This window comes from Pangasianodon hypophthalmus, chromosome 8, assembly GCF_027358585.1.
Source record: "Pangasianodon hypophthalmus isolate fPanHyp1 chromosome 8, fPanHyp1.pri, whole genome shotgun sequence".
Taxonomy (NCBI): Eukaryota; Metazoa; Chordata; class Actinopteri; order Siluriformes; family Pangasiidae; genus Pangasianodon; species Pangasianodon hypophthalmus.
The window spans coordinates 26,491,875-26,508,171 of record NC_069717.1 but is presented as its reverse complement, the minus strand read 5'-3'; the positions used below and the strand labels follow the sequence as shown (position 1 = coordinate 26,508,171).

General features: G+C 38.3%; 1 protein-coding gene across 2 annotated transcripts; it reads right to left on the bottom strand.

Moving 5' to 3' along the window:
* Positions 1 to 1,708: 1,708 nt before the first annotated feature.
* Positions 1,709 to 11,943, bottom strand: piwil1 (piwi-like RNA-mediated gene silencing 1). 2 transcript variants are annotated; one of them, XM_026945698.3, is made up of 21 exons: positions 11,856 to 11,943; positions 10,964 to 11,056; positions 10,206 to 10,317; positions 9,697 to 9,825; positions 9,124 to 9,338; positions 8,520 to 8,641; positions 8,354 to 8,434; positions 7,942 to 8,136; positions 7,373 to 7,481; positions 7,146 to 7,272; positions 6,947 to 7,064; positions 6,181 to 6,295; positions 5,897 to 6,084; positions 5,596 to 5,668; positions 4,950 to 5,150; positions 4,698 to 4,801; positions 3,860 to 3,930; positions 3,399 to 3,552; positions 3,198 to 3,323; positions 2,936 to 3,083; positions 1,709 to 2,322 (listed from the first exon to the last, which is right to left on the bottom strand). In XM_026945698.3, exons 2-21 carry the CDS (start codon positions 11,030 to 11,032, stop codon positions 2,206 to 2,208), a joined length of 2,574 nt encoding a protein of 857 aa, XP_026801499.1. In that variant the 5' UTR covers positions 11,033 to 11,056; positions 11,856 to 11,943; the 3' UTR covers positions 1,709 to 2,205. The 2 variants fall into 2 exon arrangements, with proteins under 2 accessions (XP_026801499.1, XP_026801501.1); XM_026945700.3 differs by lacking the exon at positions 11,856 to 11,943 and adding an exon at positions 11,742 to 11,811.
* Positions 11,944 to 16,297: the final 4,354 nt, after the last annotated feature.

Below are 16,297 nucleotides of genomic sequence, written 5' to 3'. Positions count from 1 at the left end.
CCAGATTGAACAATCGAGTGCAAGCTGAAATATTTTTTTCTTTTATGGATTTATATTAGTTCATTAATCATTTAGTTATTAATTTAGTAAATAATTTAGTAACAGTTTGCCCAGATTTATTACTAAATTATTAAACTGTTGATTAAAGGAGAAAAAAAGGAATCCAGTAGTCAATTGTCAATAATGAATGCATTTAAACCTAAATAACTCATTTCTAGTATTTCTCCCAGATGTCCACTTTTTTATGTAAAATAAACATTAATATAAGGAAATACACAGCTTCAAGTTGTTGCCAGATTGAGCGAGTGAATGCAAGATGGAATATATTTTCTTTTGTGGATTTATATGAGTTCATTAATAATTAATTTTGTAAGTTTGCTCTGATTTATTACTAAATTATTAAACTGTTGGCTGAAGGGGGAGAATAGGAATCCCATGTGCAATTACATCAATAATTAATACATTTAAACTTAATAAAATTCTTTTCTTGTTTCGTTTTGTTGTTTTTTTTTTTTTAAACCATGCAGAGGTCCAGTTATAACATCTGTGTAGCTCATCTGATGCCATACACCACTTTACACTAAACTAAACTATACAGGAGACTAAACTGTAACTCTCCTTGTCTCAAGCATACACCTTTCACATCTTGGAAAGTGCATAGTGTACCCTTTAAAACTTTACTCTAAAAACTAATTACAGTCCATTTATGTATCCTTTTTTTCAAGGTGCACTATATCCACATTTCCAGGTGAATATATTAAAGGTATAAAATATAAGGCTACCACTCCAGTAACATGGAAAGGTACAGTTTAGTACGATTCTTTGACCATCAAACATTTCCGTGGTGTAACCTTTTGCACTACACTGACACTGTGTGTGTTGCTGGTACAAGTGTACTGTGTTTTGTCATTTTAAACTTTTTCTGATTACTTGATTAGACACACTTGGCCTGTTAGATACGTTAAAGGTATTACAGAAGAGAGCTCATCTTTTTCATCTGGAGTGTGTAAATGATCAAACCTTCACCAGAGGTGCCAAAACACCCACCACCCTGTGCTTCACTGTTGCATGTGAGAAAGAGTGGAGTAGCAAAACTATGGCCAAAATAAAGTTTATTACAGCAGCTTCAGCTAAAACTGATACACTAAATGCTGGGAAAGAGCACCACCTACTGGACATGGGAAAAAAAAAGGCACCCTGAACTCCAGACCTTCTACTTCAGCTGTTTTTATTCATCACTAAATGGTTGGATAAATAATTAAGAACTGCAGGATGGAATTTTCCAATCCACATAAGTAAAGATGTTGACCTTATAAACCTTATTCGCTAATCAGAAACGAAGATGTAGTTTTAAAGAGCACATGAAGTTCTCTTTCATGTTTTTATCGCTTTTAGAGCACATCTAGCACTTCCTCCTGTACCAATTTTTCATGTTACCAGCTTGGACAATTAGCTAGGAGTAGTTTTAACAATGCTATAATTAATCTTAAACTGGTAGGCTATGTTAAGATGAAACACAGCACACTAGTTCAAGTCAGACTTGTGAATACATCAAATAGAACAGGTTTCTGAGCAGTCTAAAACATTTATGAACTACACTATATTGTTTTTTTGTACATTTTAAATTTCCACTGCTGAATGAAGAACAAGTAATAGCGTCTCATGGACCATAAAAGTGCATGGAGTGGGGACGGTCAAACAATCGGTCTGTCTTTCAAACTGCTTTTATTTGGTGATATACAACAAAAACTACATTAAAGGGAATCAACATGTCAAGATTCATTCCAACATTCTTACATTTAATCCCACTTTACGAATTTATGGTTCTAATTGGAAATGCAAAAATTTTTCCGGATACGTAAACAAGGCTTGGTTTTGAACACTGCTACTTCTATTGTTCAATACCATCCACCAACTTACAAAAAAAAAAAAAAAAAAAAAGTCTAACAGCAAATCTTACACCCTTATTGAACTCTTCACTTGATCACCAAGGAACAAAATTACCAGGCTAAATACAACGAAACCTAGACTGCATGACAAATTACAATATTATATCTGCATTTTACAAAAAAAAAAGTTTTTTTCCTCACTTTATACCTTTCTAAACAAAAAATAGTCATGCTTGATGGAATGAAAATGTCCCAAAACCAGAAACATTAGATAACACAACAAGCTGCTGAGTAACTGATAGGTGGTGACGCGTGTTTACAGATAGAAGAGCAAGTCGTCCAGGTTGATGCTGGGCTCCCTGTGGATGCTCTGACCAACCAGGAAGGCCAGTTTGTGGGCGTACTGACACGGCGCAGGAACTCGCACAATCCCCTTCATAAGAAAAAAACAAAACAGATGTATGACGTGAGCGACAAACATAGTTCAGTAAACTAAATTTCCAAAAATACAGAGTTAATTGTTTCAAAATAAATGTGACATTTACCCACATAGAAAGCTCACTATGTGTATGTGTAAAGATGACCAATCACTACCAGACGAAACCATGGCAACCAGCAGAAAACTCGTGCCAGAAATACCTACTAGCAAGTAGTTATGGCTAATCTTTAAGCCTGTGTTTACATGGTTTAAAAAAAACCATACGCTTGGTCTTCGCGACTTACATACACCACCCATCTTGCATAAATAACCAGAGTGCTGCTTATTAAGAGAGTCAGATTGTGTGATTACAGCAGTCTTAATATTACTACTTGTTACACTGCACAAAATGATTCCAATAAAATCTTAGCCAAATTCTGCAACAGATGCAATAATGTGTGTTCTCCATTTTAGATTAGACAGTGCAGATTCTCTAATGATAGACCTGTGATAAAAAAAAAAATGACTACATCCTGCTTACATCAATCAGCATGATCTGGGGCTGCGTAGAAAGCGGGCTTGTATAAACACAAACGCGTGTGTGCGCGTGTGTGTGTGAAGCTTTTACCTGCCAGTTGTAATACATGTGGCACAGTTTGTAGGTGAGTCTCTGCATGTGGTCTGGTTTGAGGCCACTGCTGTCGTACACCACGTTGTAGTGAGTGGGGGCCACGCTGCCCAAGCGCACTGCCTGACTCACAATGAAGAAGTCGTACCTGACAAATCAAGCCATCAGCATTTAAAACACAAAATCTAGCCTGAAGCTGGAATCAGACTGACCGCTGCCTGCGAGAGAAAGAGAAAAACTGATTAACTATGTCTCAACGCACCACTCAGGTCGCGTGACTTCGGTGTCGATGACTGTCCCGGGAGGAGGGTTGCCCAGTTTGGCATCAAGGAGAGCGAAGAATCTGGAAGCAATGCGTTTCTTCACCACCACCACGCTCAGCTTGGGCCTGTACAGAAACAGTATTGGCTGAGAGAAACCCCAAGAGTGTGTCAGTCTGTTACTGAGATGTGCTGAGTCTCACGCATAATCTTCTCCCATGGCTTTGATGGACTGCATGATCTGAGGCACTTCGTAGCTGACTACGCTCTGCAGCATGCCATCGCCCACGCCGTCTCGGTACACAATGATGCGAGATGGCAAACATTTGTTGTATCTGAAGTAGGCCTTCAGTGCAGCTGAGGAAAATAAATCAATGTGAGAACTGGACAGTTAAATTTATTACCACAGTTACTACAGGATCGAGGAGACTCTTTTCACAAGCAAACCATCCCCCTTGGACTGACAGAAACAAAGGGTTATCTTAATGCCCTTCTTAATGGAAATGACTAAATTCTAAATTGCCCACTTTTTCTACCGCATTCTGTCACACTTCAGTGACAGTATTTAATCCATACAAAACCTGAGGATAAAGCTGTAATTCAAAAAGACTGTAGTGTAACAAGATCATTTATGAGCATGTTCATCGCAGAGCACATCACATACCCTGAAGAGCCACTTTTAGTCCATCGATGATCTCTTGACCACGACTCTGCAGGACACACTTTGAAAACCACCTGAGTGAAGGACAGTACTTTGTTTCATCATTTCAGAGCAACGCCACATACTTCCAGACCCACACACTTTGAGTAAGATGAAGGCAATGGTAACAAAGAAGCAACTTTCAGAGAATTCAAGACTAAAAATTGTGATCCTGTCCTCCTTTAGTTAGAAAGAATGGAAATACAGAGAACAGCAGCATGCGAGATTAAGAGAGAATCAAGCTCAGGTCTGAGTAAAGAAACCAGAGATACAGGTATAGTGTTAAGTCTCTGAAATTTCCTGCCACTGAGCTTGGGAGTGAAAAAATCTTGCTGGATTGATAACTTTTATTGATCATTTGTAGTCATAGCACAATGTGTAGAGGTTTAAACAATATGCAAAAAAAAAAAAAAAAAACCTCAGGACCATGCTGTTATATGTAGAAAAATTATCAATGACAGGGTGGTGTGATGTGATGCAACCCAAAGCTAAACAAGTTGAAGCTTTTTATTCCTTATACCACAACAATGAAACATTTTATTCATTAAAGAATAATACTGTGCTTTTTATCCATTTATAGTTAATATATTTAATGATCTGGATATCACTTATGTTACAGCACCTATAAATAGTCTTTTCCTCACCAGCCTCTTTTGTTCTCCCTCCTGAAGTTACAGATAAACTACAAACGGCAACGTTCTCTCTTCTGAAGACTGGTGGAAAACTTAAAGTCTAAAAGTCTATTTAAGTACAACCTTCGTAAAGTTGTTTACAGTGTTCACACAAGTCATGCGTTAATTACCTGGACATGCCCTGGTTCAGGCTGGCCACCAGTGCACCGATGGATCTCTTTCCTGTAGCAGTGTCGTGGTAGCAGTCGATACCCACAATCATCAGGTGCTTCAACTGAAAGAGCAAGAAAAGTCACTAAAACAACATTTTAACAGAATAACATCAGGGCTAGAGTAAGGTGACACCACTGTCTATCGGTTACAAGAACAGCTACGCTTTTAGTGATGATTTTGGTTAAATGATAAATGTGCTTGAACATTACCGGGATCTCGACGCTCCACAGCTCTCCTCCCATTTTGCAGTTAATCTGCAGGGCAATCTTTGTGGCTATGGTCATGAGGGCCTGAGGTCTGCTGAGGGTGCGTGCCACCACACACTGACTTGGAGTGGGACAGTCCACACACAGGTACTTCTTCACACAATCATATTTATCCTTACGGTTGGTGGGCAGGATCACAACCACCTTACAGACACACATGATTTATAAGTTGAGTGCTTTAGAACATCATTGTGGAGTTTTTTTTTTTTTTTTTAAATCCCTAGTAATGTGTTCGCTCGTTCTCTCTCTCTTTTTTTTTTTTTAAATCAAAGCCCTTTCAACATGGTTATCCCCAATCCCAATTGATTTAGTTAATATAATTATTATTTACTCATTTAAATAATGAATATAACGTCATTTACGTTAGTAGTCACATTTAGATTTTGGATGGGTTTTCTAAGCAATACAAAATAAATTTGGTCAAAAAGTTTATGAAAGGAGTGTACTGACAACCTTGCCTACAAATTGGGACCTTAGAAAGTCTAAGTGTGGATGCTATTCTTACCATTTTCAGAATAACTACATACTTTAATAAGAATCATAAACAATTTACAGCATCACACAATTCTACCCAGTGAGCGAGACCCACCATCTGAACTTGTTGCCCCACATTGTGCTGCAGAGCTCTCAGTAGAGCCTCCTGCCGATCATCGTACTCGATCCTGCTCAGAGAATATAATTAAGCGGAAAAAGTGAGAACCCCTCAATGTTTTAATAATTTAAAATTAACGTCACTCAAATGCAGTGCTACATGCTAGCGTCCCTTCCATGAAGCTTGCTAATACACCTGGAGTAAATTTTAAAGGAACCTAGGAGGCACTAATGGCACAACATTTCTCTGTAGCTCTCAAAAAATTCTTTCTAAACACCGGTTAAGTGTGTTGGCTCACATTCCCGCCCTCTGCATGCGGATGCCCATGGGCCCTGACACTTTGTTGAGGGTCTGCAGCAGGGAGTGAGCGACGTCAGCGTTACGGCGTGTATAGAACATCAGCCAGTTCTCGAGAGGCATGCTGCTGATCAGAGGAAGACCTCGCATCTCTTTAGACCAATCCGCGGCCCATGGGTTGTACTCGAACTGTGCGCGTGCACACACACACAAAATAAACTCGACTCAACAAGAGTGTGACATGCACATAATTCTGTTTTCTGTGTGTTCTGTGGTTCCTCTTACTGCTCTCGCTCCCTGTAGGATCCTCTCAGCAGGAAGAACTCTTCCCGTCACATTCAGCAGCTTGTTCTCAAAGCTTAGACCCCATGTGCTGAGTGCAGTCTGAGCACTGGCGTTCCTGGAAGAGATTCACTTTAAAAACTTCAGCAAGACTTAGTGTAAATTAGCTAGACTTAAGTCTTGGCGCAACTGCATCACTAGATCACGTTTGGCGGACTGTCAGCCGAGGCAAGGTTATTATAGTTCAATGTTGACACCGCATGAGCCACACGCACATTTATCATGTAGGCTTGTGCGCTTTGTGTTTGTTACAAATGCATGCTTTATTTCTCCAACAATTTTAACATATCTACCATTAAACTTAAGAATTATAGTCAGAAAAACATCATGCTCTATGCACACACTTGTGTTGCCCAGGAGAGTCGCTGTAAAGTAAAAACACAACAGTTTTATGGATACTACAAATATTCAGTGAAGTTAAAATATAGGTCTAATTCACATATTCAAACTCTTTCACGTCTAATAATGAGGATGGATTCCCTTTTGAGTCTGGTTCCTCTCACGGTTTCTTCCTCAAATCGTCTCAGGAAGTTTTTCTTTGCCACCGTCGCCTCTGGCTTGCTCGTTAGGAATAAATTTATAAACTTAAAATTTATATCCGGAATTTATATATTTTTGTGAAACTGCTTTGTGACAATGTCCAATGTTAAACGCACTATACAACTAAAAATTGAAATGAATTAATAATGCAGTCGCTTTTATCTATTACTTGCTCATGTTGCTGATGAATCTGTTGAGGCGGTTCTCCCTCTGTTCTGGGGTCAGTCTGGTGTGAGTGGAAAGATCCTTCATGATATTAAAGTCGTTGCGCATCTTATCAGTCAGACCTAAGCAAGTTACAATAATTAGCACAATAACAAATTGTCACTGATGATTGTGTGTGCGTTTCTCCCACCCTTCAGACTGACCTGTGAGGTAGCAGAACTCTGGGATGAGTAAGGCAGGTCCAGGTGGAGGAGCTCCTGAAGGGCCCATCCTCCTAACGTGACTGACCAGCAGAACCTGGTTTCCATCAGTGATCTGCAGACCGTATTGCTACAAATCCAAAGAAAATAAGACAGAAACAAAGTGAACAGTAAAATGAGGCTCACCTATAAATGCAGGAACGGTCAAGCATCATTTATAACCTGCCTACCTTCTTGTAGTACTCTTTGAAACTTATATCAGTGTCTCCTTTCTTAAAGGTGTTGTTGGGCGTGTGGTCCCAAGCAATGTCATCAATCCTGTAGGTCTTGTTGTTGTACCTAAAAATAAAATATTTAGTAAAGCATAGATTTAAAATCAGCATATCAAACACTTAAAGTAATCAAGTACTCAAACGTATATGTAGCACAATATGTAGATTTGCTAATGGTGTTTAACACACCTGTGTACACATTTTAAATAATGTTTAAAGTACATTATTGAACACTTAAAGACAGAAAAAAACTGCAATTGGTGCAAAAATGCCACTTGCAAGCAGCTAATTGTGACTAACACTGGAGTTAGTCAGAATTACTCCTGAGATATCAAAATGTGCATTGTGATTAATTATGAATTAATATGAACATTATTGTTATTTCACCCATTTCTACTTTGTTATCTAACTATGAAAATATGTATATCTGGTGACTACTGTTAGATAACTCCTAGTCTACCTCATTCCTTTTTCTTTATTAAATAACATGGATTTTTTATTGCATGTGTGTTTGTGTAGGTTATTACTTGGTGAGAACAATGACTCCCACCAGCTCCTTGGTGCAGAGTTCAACGAAGCGCTGGTCTCCACACTGTCTCAGACTGGCCATGAAGTCGAGAACGGTCTCGCTGCGCAGAACCTTATGGCTCACATCAAGACACAGCATGATACTGGACTCATACTGCAGGATGTTGGTCACAAAGCCAGGCCAGATAGTCAGCCTGCAATAAAAAAAAAAAAAATAGAATACAGGTCAAATACTTCATAAGCCCACATACACACGTCTTTTAATCGGTTTTGCCCTAGTGTTAACTAGCGACAACTACTCACTTCTAACGGTACTCATTTTACACCCCATTTGCCAGGCATGTTAAACCTGCAGAAGTCGCACTGTTGTATACACACACACACACACACACACACACAAACAGCAGGTACCTGTGCTGAGGGATGTTCAGGGGGTCCTCTGGGTTGTAGTAATGACGGCCGATCTGCTGCATGTTTAGAATCTTCAGAATCCTGATAACAATAACTAAAGTTGAACAATTGAAGCAACGTAAATAATCAGCAAGATTTACTGTTTAACGCAATTATCTCCTCATACCTCCTGAAGATAATGTTGTAGAACTGCAGGCACACTGGAGAGGATGGAGGCAGCTCATTGGTCAGCGTGACCGTGATCTGGACTTTCTCTCCAAACCTGCTCTCACTCCACAGCACTGTCTCCTAAAGAAACAGTAGTACCGTTAGCTAACATACACGACTCGTGTCTAACCCAGCAGAAGTAGAGAGGTCTCAAAGTACTACCACGGCATTTTCTCTATCCACTGCTTATGTTGTGTATTTGTGATTACCATGGAAAGTAGTTGACATGTTTCCCTGTACCACAAACAGCAGAAACTGAAATATGACCTGAAATTTGTTTAAAATAGGAGCCAGTTGCTAAATTCCTTTAAAAATGTTTAAAACGCACAACGCAATGCTACAACCATTGCATTTTATCATTAAAAGTACCTTATCTAGTCTTTTACGTATACATGTTCTGTGGTGTCCATTCTACAGAAACTTAATGTTACTTTTAAGTGCTAGCCTTCTAGCCTGCACTAGACTGTGGTATGCCTCATTGAAAAATATCAACGTTAAAACTATTGACAAAGTCTACATTGACAAAACATGGAATATTCCTTTGTTTACGAGTAACCATTTACAGTGTTATGAAGTCGGTGCGGCAGGAAGAGGATGGTTCCATCGAAGGTCTTCGTCTTGCCCAGTAGGTCCTCGTGATTAAAGAGCAGCGCAGCGCGCAAGCGCCGAGACTCCATGGGAGGTTTAAAGTCTACGTGGTACTGATACAGAACCCACTGGGGCCGAGACAGCAGGCGAATATAGTTCGCCCTGAGCTCAATGGGTGAGCCAGACAACCCTAAAAAAAATCAACAGTCCATCACAGTTCATAGAGCAATAGAAAAAATGTTACAGCAGCAAAGCTTGCTTTGCAAATACATCACTCAAATACACTTCTTTCAATTTAATACTGTACAAATGACACTTTGTCTGAAGTAACTAGGGTGCTCACATTCACTTATAACTCTTGCTTCTCAGTATCATTTAAGAACAAAACAGCATTTTAATAAGAACACTTATTAAAAACCAACATCTACAAAATTATTTAGTGCAATAATACAAATAAATAAATAAATAAATACAAATGTACAGTATGGAATATACATAAAAGACACTGAAAAGACAAACTAAAAGCACTCTGTGAAATCAGCACTGACCTGTCTTGGACTCCTTGACATGTTCCATCAGTTGCCGAGTGTTGACTCCAGAATCGTGGAAGTCCCGTCTGCGTCCTCCTCTCTCTCCGAGCTTCACTTGCTGGAAGCCTGCAGAAATCTGGAGCACAGCTGGAGAAACAATTGGACAAATACGACATCAATATGCCTTACTACTGTCATGAAAAGCTTTTATAAATCAAACACAGCAACATAGCCTTAGATTTCAGGAGACTATATCACAAGGTAAAACAGTCACGGCTACAGAATGTTGCAGAACAAAAGTGTTTATTTTAACGTGAAATAAAAGAACTGTTGTTGTGAGGCATAAATTCACAATTCAGGAGGAAATATTAGTAACATTTCTCCCTTAAAAATCATAAATGCTACTTAGGTGCTGCCACCTCTGCACTTATGTATACAACAATTATCCTGACAGAAAGAAGTTGATAGTTGTAGTGGGCTAAATGCCTGTGGGCGTATTATCAGGGTATATAGTGATTTAAAGCTACCTTCTGCTGTCACCGCTCCCGGGGCCGTTTTCTGTCTTCCCCTCCCTACGAGCTCTCCCTCAGAGGGCGGCGGCCGCACAGGTCGAGCTGCCTCCTGAGGCGGAGGTGGTTGCTGGACATGAACACATTGTGTCAAGAAGGTTCGTATGAAAAAAATGCATGTTGAAATTTCCACGTTCTTGTTCATTCTATATTCAGCAACTAACCACTAACCCATGCTCCACAATGTCCTCAGTAATCATTACATCAGAGCAAACACTTTGTAATCATTAGAGTCATTACATCATCACTCCAAGCAAGTTCGTAACTTTATTATATATATAATGGCATTCAAAACTCCTTTCCTGTCAGCTTGTGTGTTTTTAAGATGGTCGATTGATACCATGATGCTGTGATATTTTTAGATTATCATACTATGAATTTCAACCCATAACACTCCTAATATTCATTTACATCATTTATATTACACAAGATACTATGCAAAAGTTAAGTTTGTTATAGCACACTGATACATTCCTGGTAGAAAAATGTACATTTGGCATTAATTTATCTTGATACTATCACAGTGCTTTCCCATATTAAAATCTCTACTTTCTGAATGATCAAAAAATGTTCAGTGGGCAAAGTTTTCCATTTTAATTTAAGGTCCTGAGCTTGTCTTTGTCTAAACTCCTTTCCTAACATGCACCCAGAAATATTAGATATTAATATTAGGTTAAAATCTTTGCATGTTAATGAGGGGAAATGTGCATCCTTACCGCGCCTGGAGCTCCAGGCTCCTGGCCGCGCGCTCTGCCCCGGGATCTGGCTCTTGCACGTCCGGACATACCGTCTACTTAATTCCACCAAAACTATAAATGAATAAATAAATATGCAAAAAAAATCAATGAATGCAAAACCTGCTCCAAATGTGCAGGTCGAACATCGAAACACGAGCCACAAACCAAGCACGTGCTCAACACCTGACTGCCTCGCGCGCTTAGATGATAATTAGCACCTGTTAGCACCTTTCATTTTAACCAAAATATTGTTTGTTTGTTTGTTTGAAATCTTTATTTCTTTGCCCAAACGTCGAAAAATACAATATATGTCGGACCAAACTAAAAAACCAAACCTCAGGCCCGAATTCTTAGGGAACTTTTCTTAAAACCTCGATGAAATAGTAATATTTTTGCATAAAGAGGTGTTAAAGTCGTCGTGGAAATACCTCAAGAAGTTTTAATACACATCCTTAAAACAAATTTTGTCTAAGTGTACAATTAATATTCTGTGAAAGACAGAAAAAGCGTTGTGTAACTGTTATGCTAATCATGAGGGGGGAAAAAACGGCTAGGCTAATCATCCAACAACATCAGCAACAAAAAATAAATTAATAAATTAACCTAATTAATACTTTTAATACTTCTTTTGCTGTACAGAACTTGTTGAACAAAAGTTTTCTTTGATTATTATAATCTGTTTTAGGGTGAAAGGGTTAATTATTTGACTAGGACTGGTTATGATGTTATCACATCATTAGTTTAATATGCTACTTACTGCAAACTATTTAATTAGCATTAGTTTAAAAGAAACTGTTGCCTGGTGATAAACAAGTGTACAGTTTAATATCAGTATTAAAGTAAACTTCATATTTTGTTTACACATCCTTACCTTGATTGTCTAATCTTAACAAGGAGCTCAATTAACCTTCCTCCAGCTGCCATGCACTGTCCTCTTCACCTCAATGTATACATCCGCGCCACTTTTATCACAATTATTTAAAAATGTAAAAAATATATATATTAATTATAGTTTCTGCCTTTTTGTATATGGTCCCTAGTCCATATTTTATGTTTTTTTTAAATAAAAAAAAAGAAGTCAGGTAATTAAAAAAAAAAATAAGACAAGGTACTATTTTCTTTGGAGGATTACTATAACCTGTTTAATTTGTGTAGTGAGATGTACACCGGCGCTACTTTTTCTCTTTGTGCTCAATTAGAAGATGGCACAGGTGGCACGAGCTTCAATTCAAAATGGCGTCTGTTTACCACCAGATGACGCTCAAACACAGATAAATACAATACCTACAGAACTTGTGGGGGAAAGATGTTTAAAAGATGATAGTTTCCTTAAAAAAAAAAAAAAAAAGAACACCAGTCTTCCTTTTTTTGGTTAAAAAAACAGGTTAAACTGTCAGCATGTTCAAAGTTAACATCCTCTTCTTGTACTCTACAATCAGTGTTCACTATTATCACACTGACTTTAAGGAAGGAGTGACCCTTCTGGATAAAAGGAGAAAAAAAAACATTACAAAAAGCTGATAGACCCTTATGGGAATTGGCTTATGGCTTTTAGTACGTGGTACTTTCCAACAAATGCTTGAAATTTGATCCTGAGCTCCTATGACTGTCTGTTTGGAGTTTCCCAAGGTCTCCCCAGCAGTTACAGAAGAACTCTGCTAATACTCTAATACATTACCAACATGTTAAATGAATTATTTATATCATGCATTAACTGCAATGGACCACAAAACCATTTCAGAAACAAAACATACCATTATAATGACTGAAGAACATTAAATCTGTGAAGCATTACCATTAAAAACCAGAGGGTTACCATTTAATAGCACCAGACTCCAACATGGCCTTCTTTCATGAGTAGATGATAAACATGATAATAAAATTAGATAAGCCATCATAAACCATTAGGGACAACATATTCCATTCAAATAAAATCCATAAATTCCATTAGAAACATAAAAAATCTTTTTACAAACCACTGGAAATCCTTAATGCTTTTTTTCAGCAGGGGTCTGATGAATTCCAGAATCTATCCCATGAGTCAAATTAAACAGTAAAATATATTTTTTTAAATTATTTAACTCCTTCAGAAGATGTATTAGGCCTAATCACTGGCCAGATAGATGTCATCTAGCCCATGGACATACAGGACATACCATGGACAAACTTATTTAAAACACAACCACAGTTCAGTCCTGATGAGGCCAAATATGCACCAGAACATAGTCACTTCCAGCCCTATAGCATTAGATATGGTTGGTTGCATTTTGCATTTGAGACATTTTTGGCTCAGACTCCAAAAACTGTGAAAATCTTTAATGCAGCTACTACTGTGGGCACTTTAGGCCCACAACACACACTCCGTAGCCACAAATGACTGCCATATTTGGACTAGAATCATCAGAACAGAGTAGCCAAAGCTGCTCTTTTAATAAAACACATTTGCTTTTACTTATAAATGCAGCTACACAGACAACTAGAGCATTAAACATGCAATAGGTAATATTTTTACTGTTGTTATTAAAAAAAAAAAAAAAGTTATGTTATTAACATTAGTGAACCACATGCCTGAGAACAAAATGTCTGAAAAGCAGAGGCCCAGGATGGACTCCTTGATGGTGGTTACATGTCCCCTGCGTCACCCTGGTTATAGACAAGTCCTTTCACTGCACCCACATCCCAGGCCTCAGAAAGGAAAACAACAGGGCTACCAGATACTTCTGCCAAAAATACTATAATGACACAAGAATAACAGAAGTCTAAATCTTGGAAGTGCCTTTCCACAATGAAGGAAAAAAGGCAGATTTTTTTGAAACACAATAAATAAGGCTAAAGTTGTTTAAAGGGCTCTAATTAAAACATATAATTTATACACTCATTCTACACTGAAATCGTCATAATTCTGTATTCCTCAATAGAATACCCTCGTGGAATTTTTGGATGTAAATCATAAATTGCTGTGGTATAAGAAGTAAATAATTTTGTTGAACCACATCACAAACACAGTCGCTGATTATTTTCTTATAACAGCATGCCCCCAAGTGTTTTACTCTTTATATATATATATATCATTATCTGTGACCAGACATTTGAGACTTCTCCTGTCTCAGTTTTGTGAGGGGAAATAAATCCTGCCCCCTCCACCCCTGATGTGCAAAACCGCTTCCTTTCATCGGCCATCATTTGTTTTGATGTAAACATGATCAGTGAGAGGCGAGCTGGTAGGATGCACAGAAATAGACTTTGACATGAATTCTGAATGAACACTTCTCATTTCTGTCGCTCAGAGAGCAGTCAGCATGCATCAGGAGAGAATTCTCTCATGTCTGGAAATGAGCTGGTGCATTTGTTGTTTGCTCTGAGCTCAGATTTAAGGCAAAGCCCTAATGAGCTCGGGAAGAGTTAGTCCCTGGTCAAAGGCAGATGCTTTTCACCTTTTATGATTTCTGTGTCGCTCCTAAATTTCTCCCGTCATGCTGTTTATTGCTTCTTAGTCAAATTTTTTAGTTGTGTGCTTGCAAAACATAATGCATGCCTTCTTTCCAATGCAATACAAGCTTTCTTTTTGTGTTTCCAGATGCAAAAATATGTTGCTTATAAATGTCTAACACCTTTTATTGTTTTTTAGTCACTGCTAGGCCTTTTTGATGCACCATACCATGTCTTTTGCAATTTTGCCCATTGTTCTGTGTTTTAAGTGAGAATTTGCATGGTTTAAACTTATCCTAAAGGAGTCATTAATACCAGGGTGGAAAAAAAAACATTAGATGTCTTTTCTACAGACTGCTGCTGAGTAAGATCAGAGAAAAGATACTAAAACTGGCTTTTTTTATTTCAAGCAAGCTGGTTTAATAATTCCTCTGCTTCTCTTTCTGGCCTGATGAAAGGAGTAACCACAGCCTCGTCGTTTCTGAAATCTCAACATCAAGCTGTTTCGAAAATGGTGGGTTTTGCAGGAGCGCTCCATAGCCTGATTGCTCCCGTTCTTGTTTCCCACACACTTTGATGAAACATTAATGATTCAAATGTTAAAGATTCTGCTGCAAAGTCACCCCCCCATGCCCCACCCACCCCAACATCCCAGTTCCCCCCATCATTTATCCACAGCCAGGGAAAGCTTTCAGAGCCAGCTCTTGGCACCTCGAATGGCATTTGAGGGCAGACTTCAGGCTGGCTTTCATATCTGAGATCTGAGAGTGATTAGAAGCTTCGTCCTGGGGGAGAAATCGTCCATCCGTCAATGTTTACCTGCTCGTGATCAAGATGGATGAATGTCGTTTTTAGCTTTAATGGAGATTCACATGGTGTCACTCATTTTATTTAATGCTGCACGTAGCACCGCATCTTGAAAATGATTAAATTATAAACATACTATGTACATGACTTTAAATAACTTTATACTTATTTTGTTGCAGTAATGCATGTCATGTATACTCACTGTCAACTTTATGAACACCTATACATCTGCACATTCATGCAATTATCCAGTCAGCCATTCATATGGCAGCAGCGCAATACAGTACGGGTGAACCTGGACAGCCCACTGTAGCCTCAGATTCCTGTTTTTGGACCCTGAGTGGTCCTCTGCTGCTGTAGTTCATCTGCTTCAAAGGTTCAAAGTGGCGGGCGATGCTTTTCTGCTTATTACGGTTGTAAAGAGTGTTTATTTTGAGTCTGGCCATTCTCCTCGCACCATTCTGTGTAAACTCTAGAGACTGTTGTGCATGAAAGATACTACAACAATTGAACATGATGATTCAATGCATAATAATAAATGTCTAATATTTGACAATATTGACAATAGTGTGATATTAAATTGGTATTAAAAAAAAAAATCAGAATTATCATAACCTGCTGTGTTAGCCTGCTCAGTGTAGGCCTATACAAAAATTTATACTTACCATTTATTTTATATGTAACAGATGTGGAGAAACAGATGAAAATTAGCATGAACTTCCATCTCAGGCAATTTAGCTCTTCATTCATTTTCATCTCCATCGTCATTGTTTCCCACATTTTACTTTCACTTAGCTTTATAATTTCCCTTTCCCGGGCCTTATGGGGTACAATGAACTAAAAAAAAGAGAGAACAGAAACGGGCAAAGTTTCCCTGATAAACCAAACGCTCTGAGCTTTAATCTGCAAAAATACAAAATGACGGAATTATCTTCACGCTAACCAGCTCTGACTAACATGAATGGACTTCTTTGAACTCATAAGTGGAAACAAATGTCCTTTGAGATAAAGATCCTTCTAGAAACCCACGATTGCAACAGACAGGCTGAATATGTTCAGCTAATTCAGCATGCAGTC

Bases quoted from the DNA above. Each gene is read 5' to 3' on its own strand.
- piwil1 (XM_026945698.3), bottom strand. From the start codon at position 11,032: ATGTCCGGACGTGCAAGAGCCAGATCCCGGGGCAGAGCGCGCGGCCAG. The intron at 10,318-10,963 runs GTAAGGATGCAC...GTTCATGTCCAG, and splicing joins AGCCTGGAGCTCCAGGCGCG to CAACCACCTCCGCCTCAGGA. The intron at 3,084-3,197 runs GTGCGTTGAGAC...TTGATTTGTCAG, and splicing joins GAAGTCACGCGACCTGAGTG to GTACGACTTCTTCATTGTGA.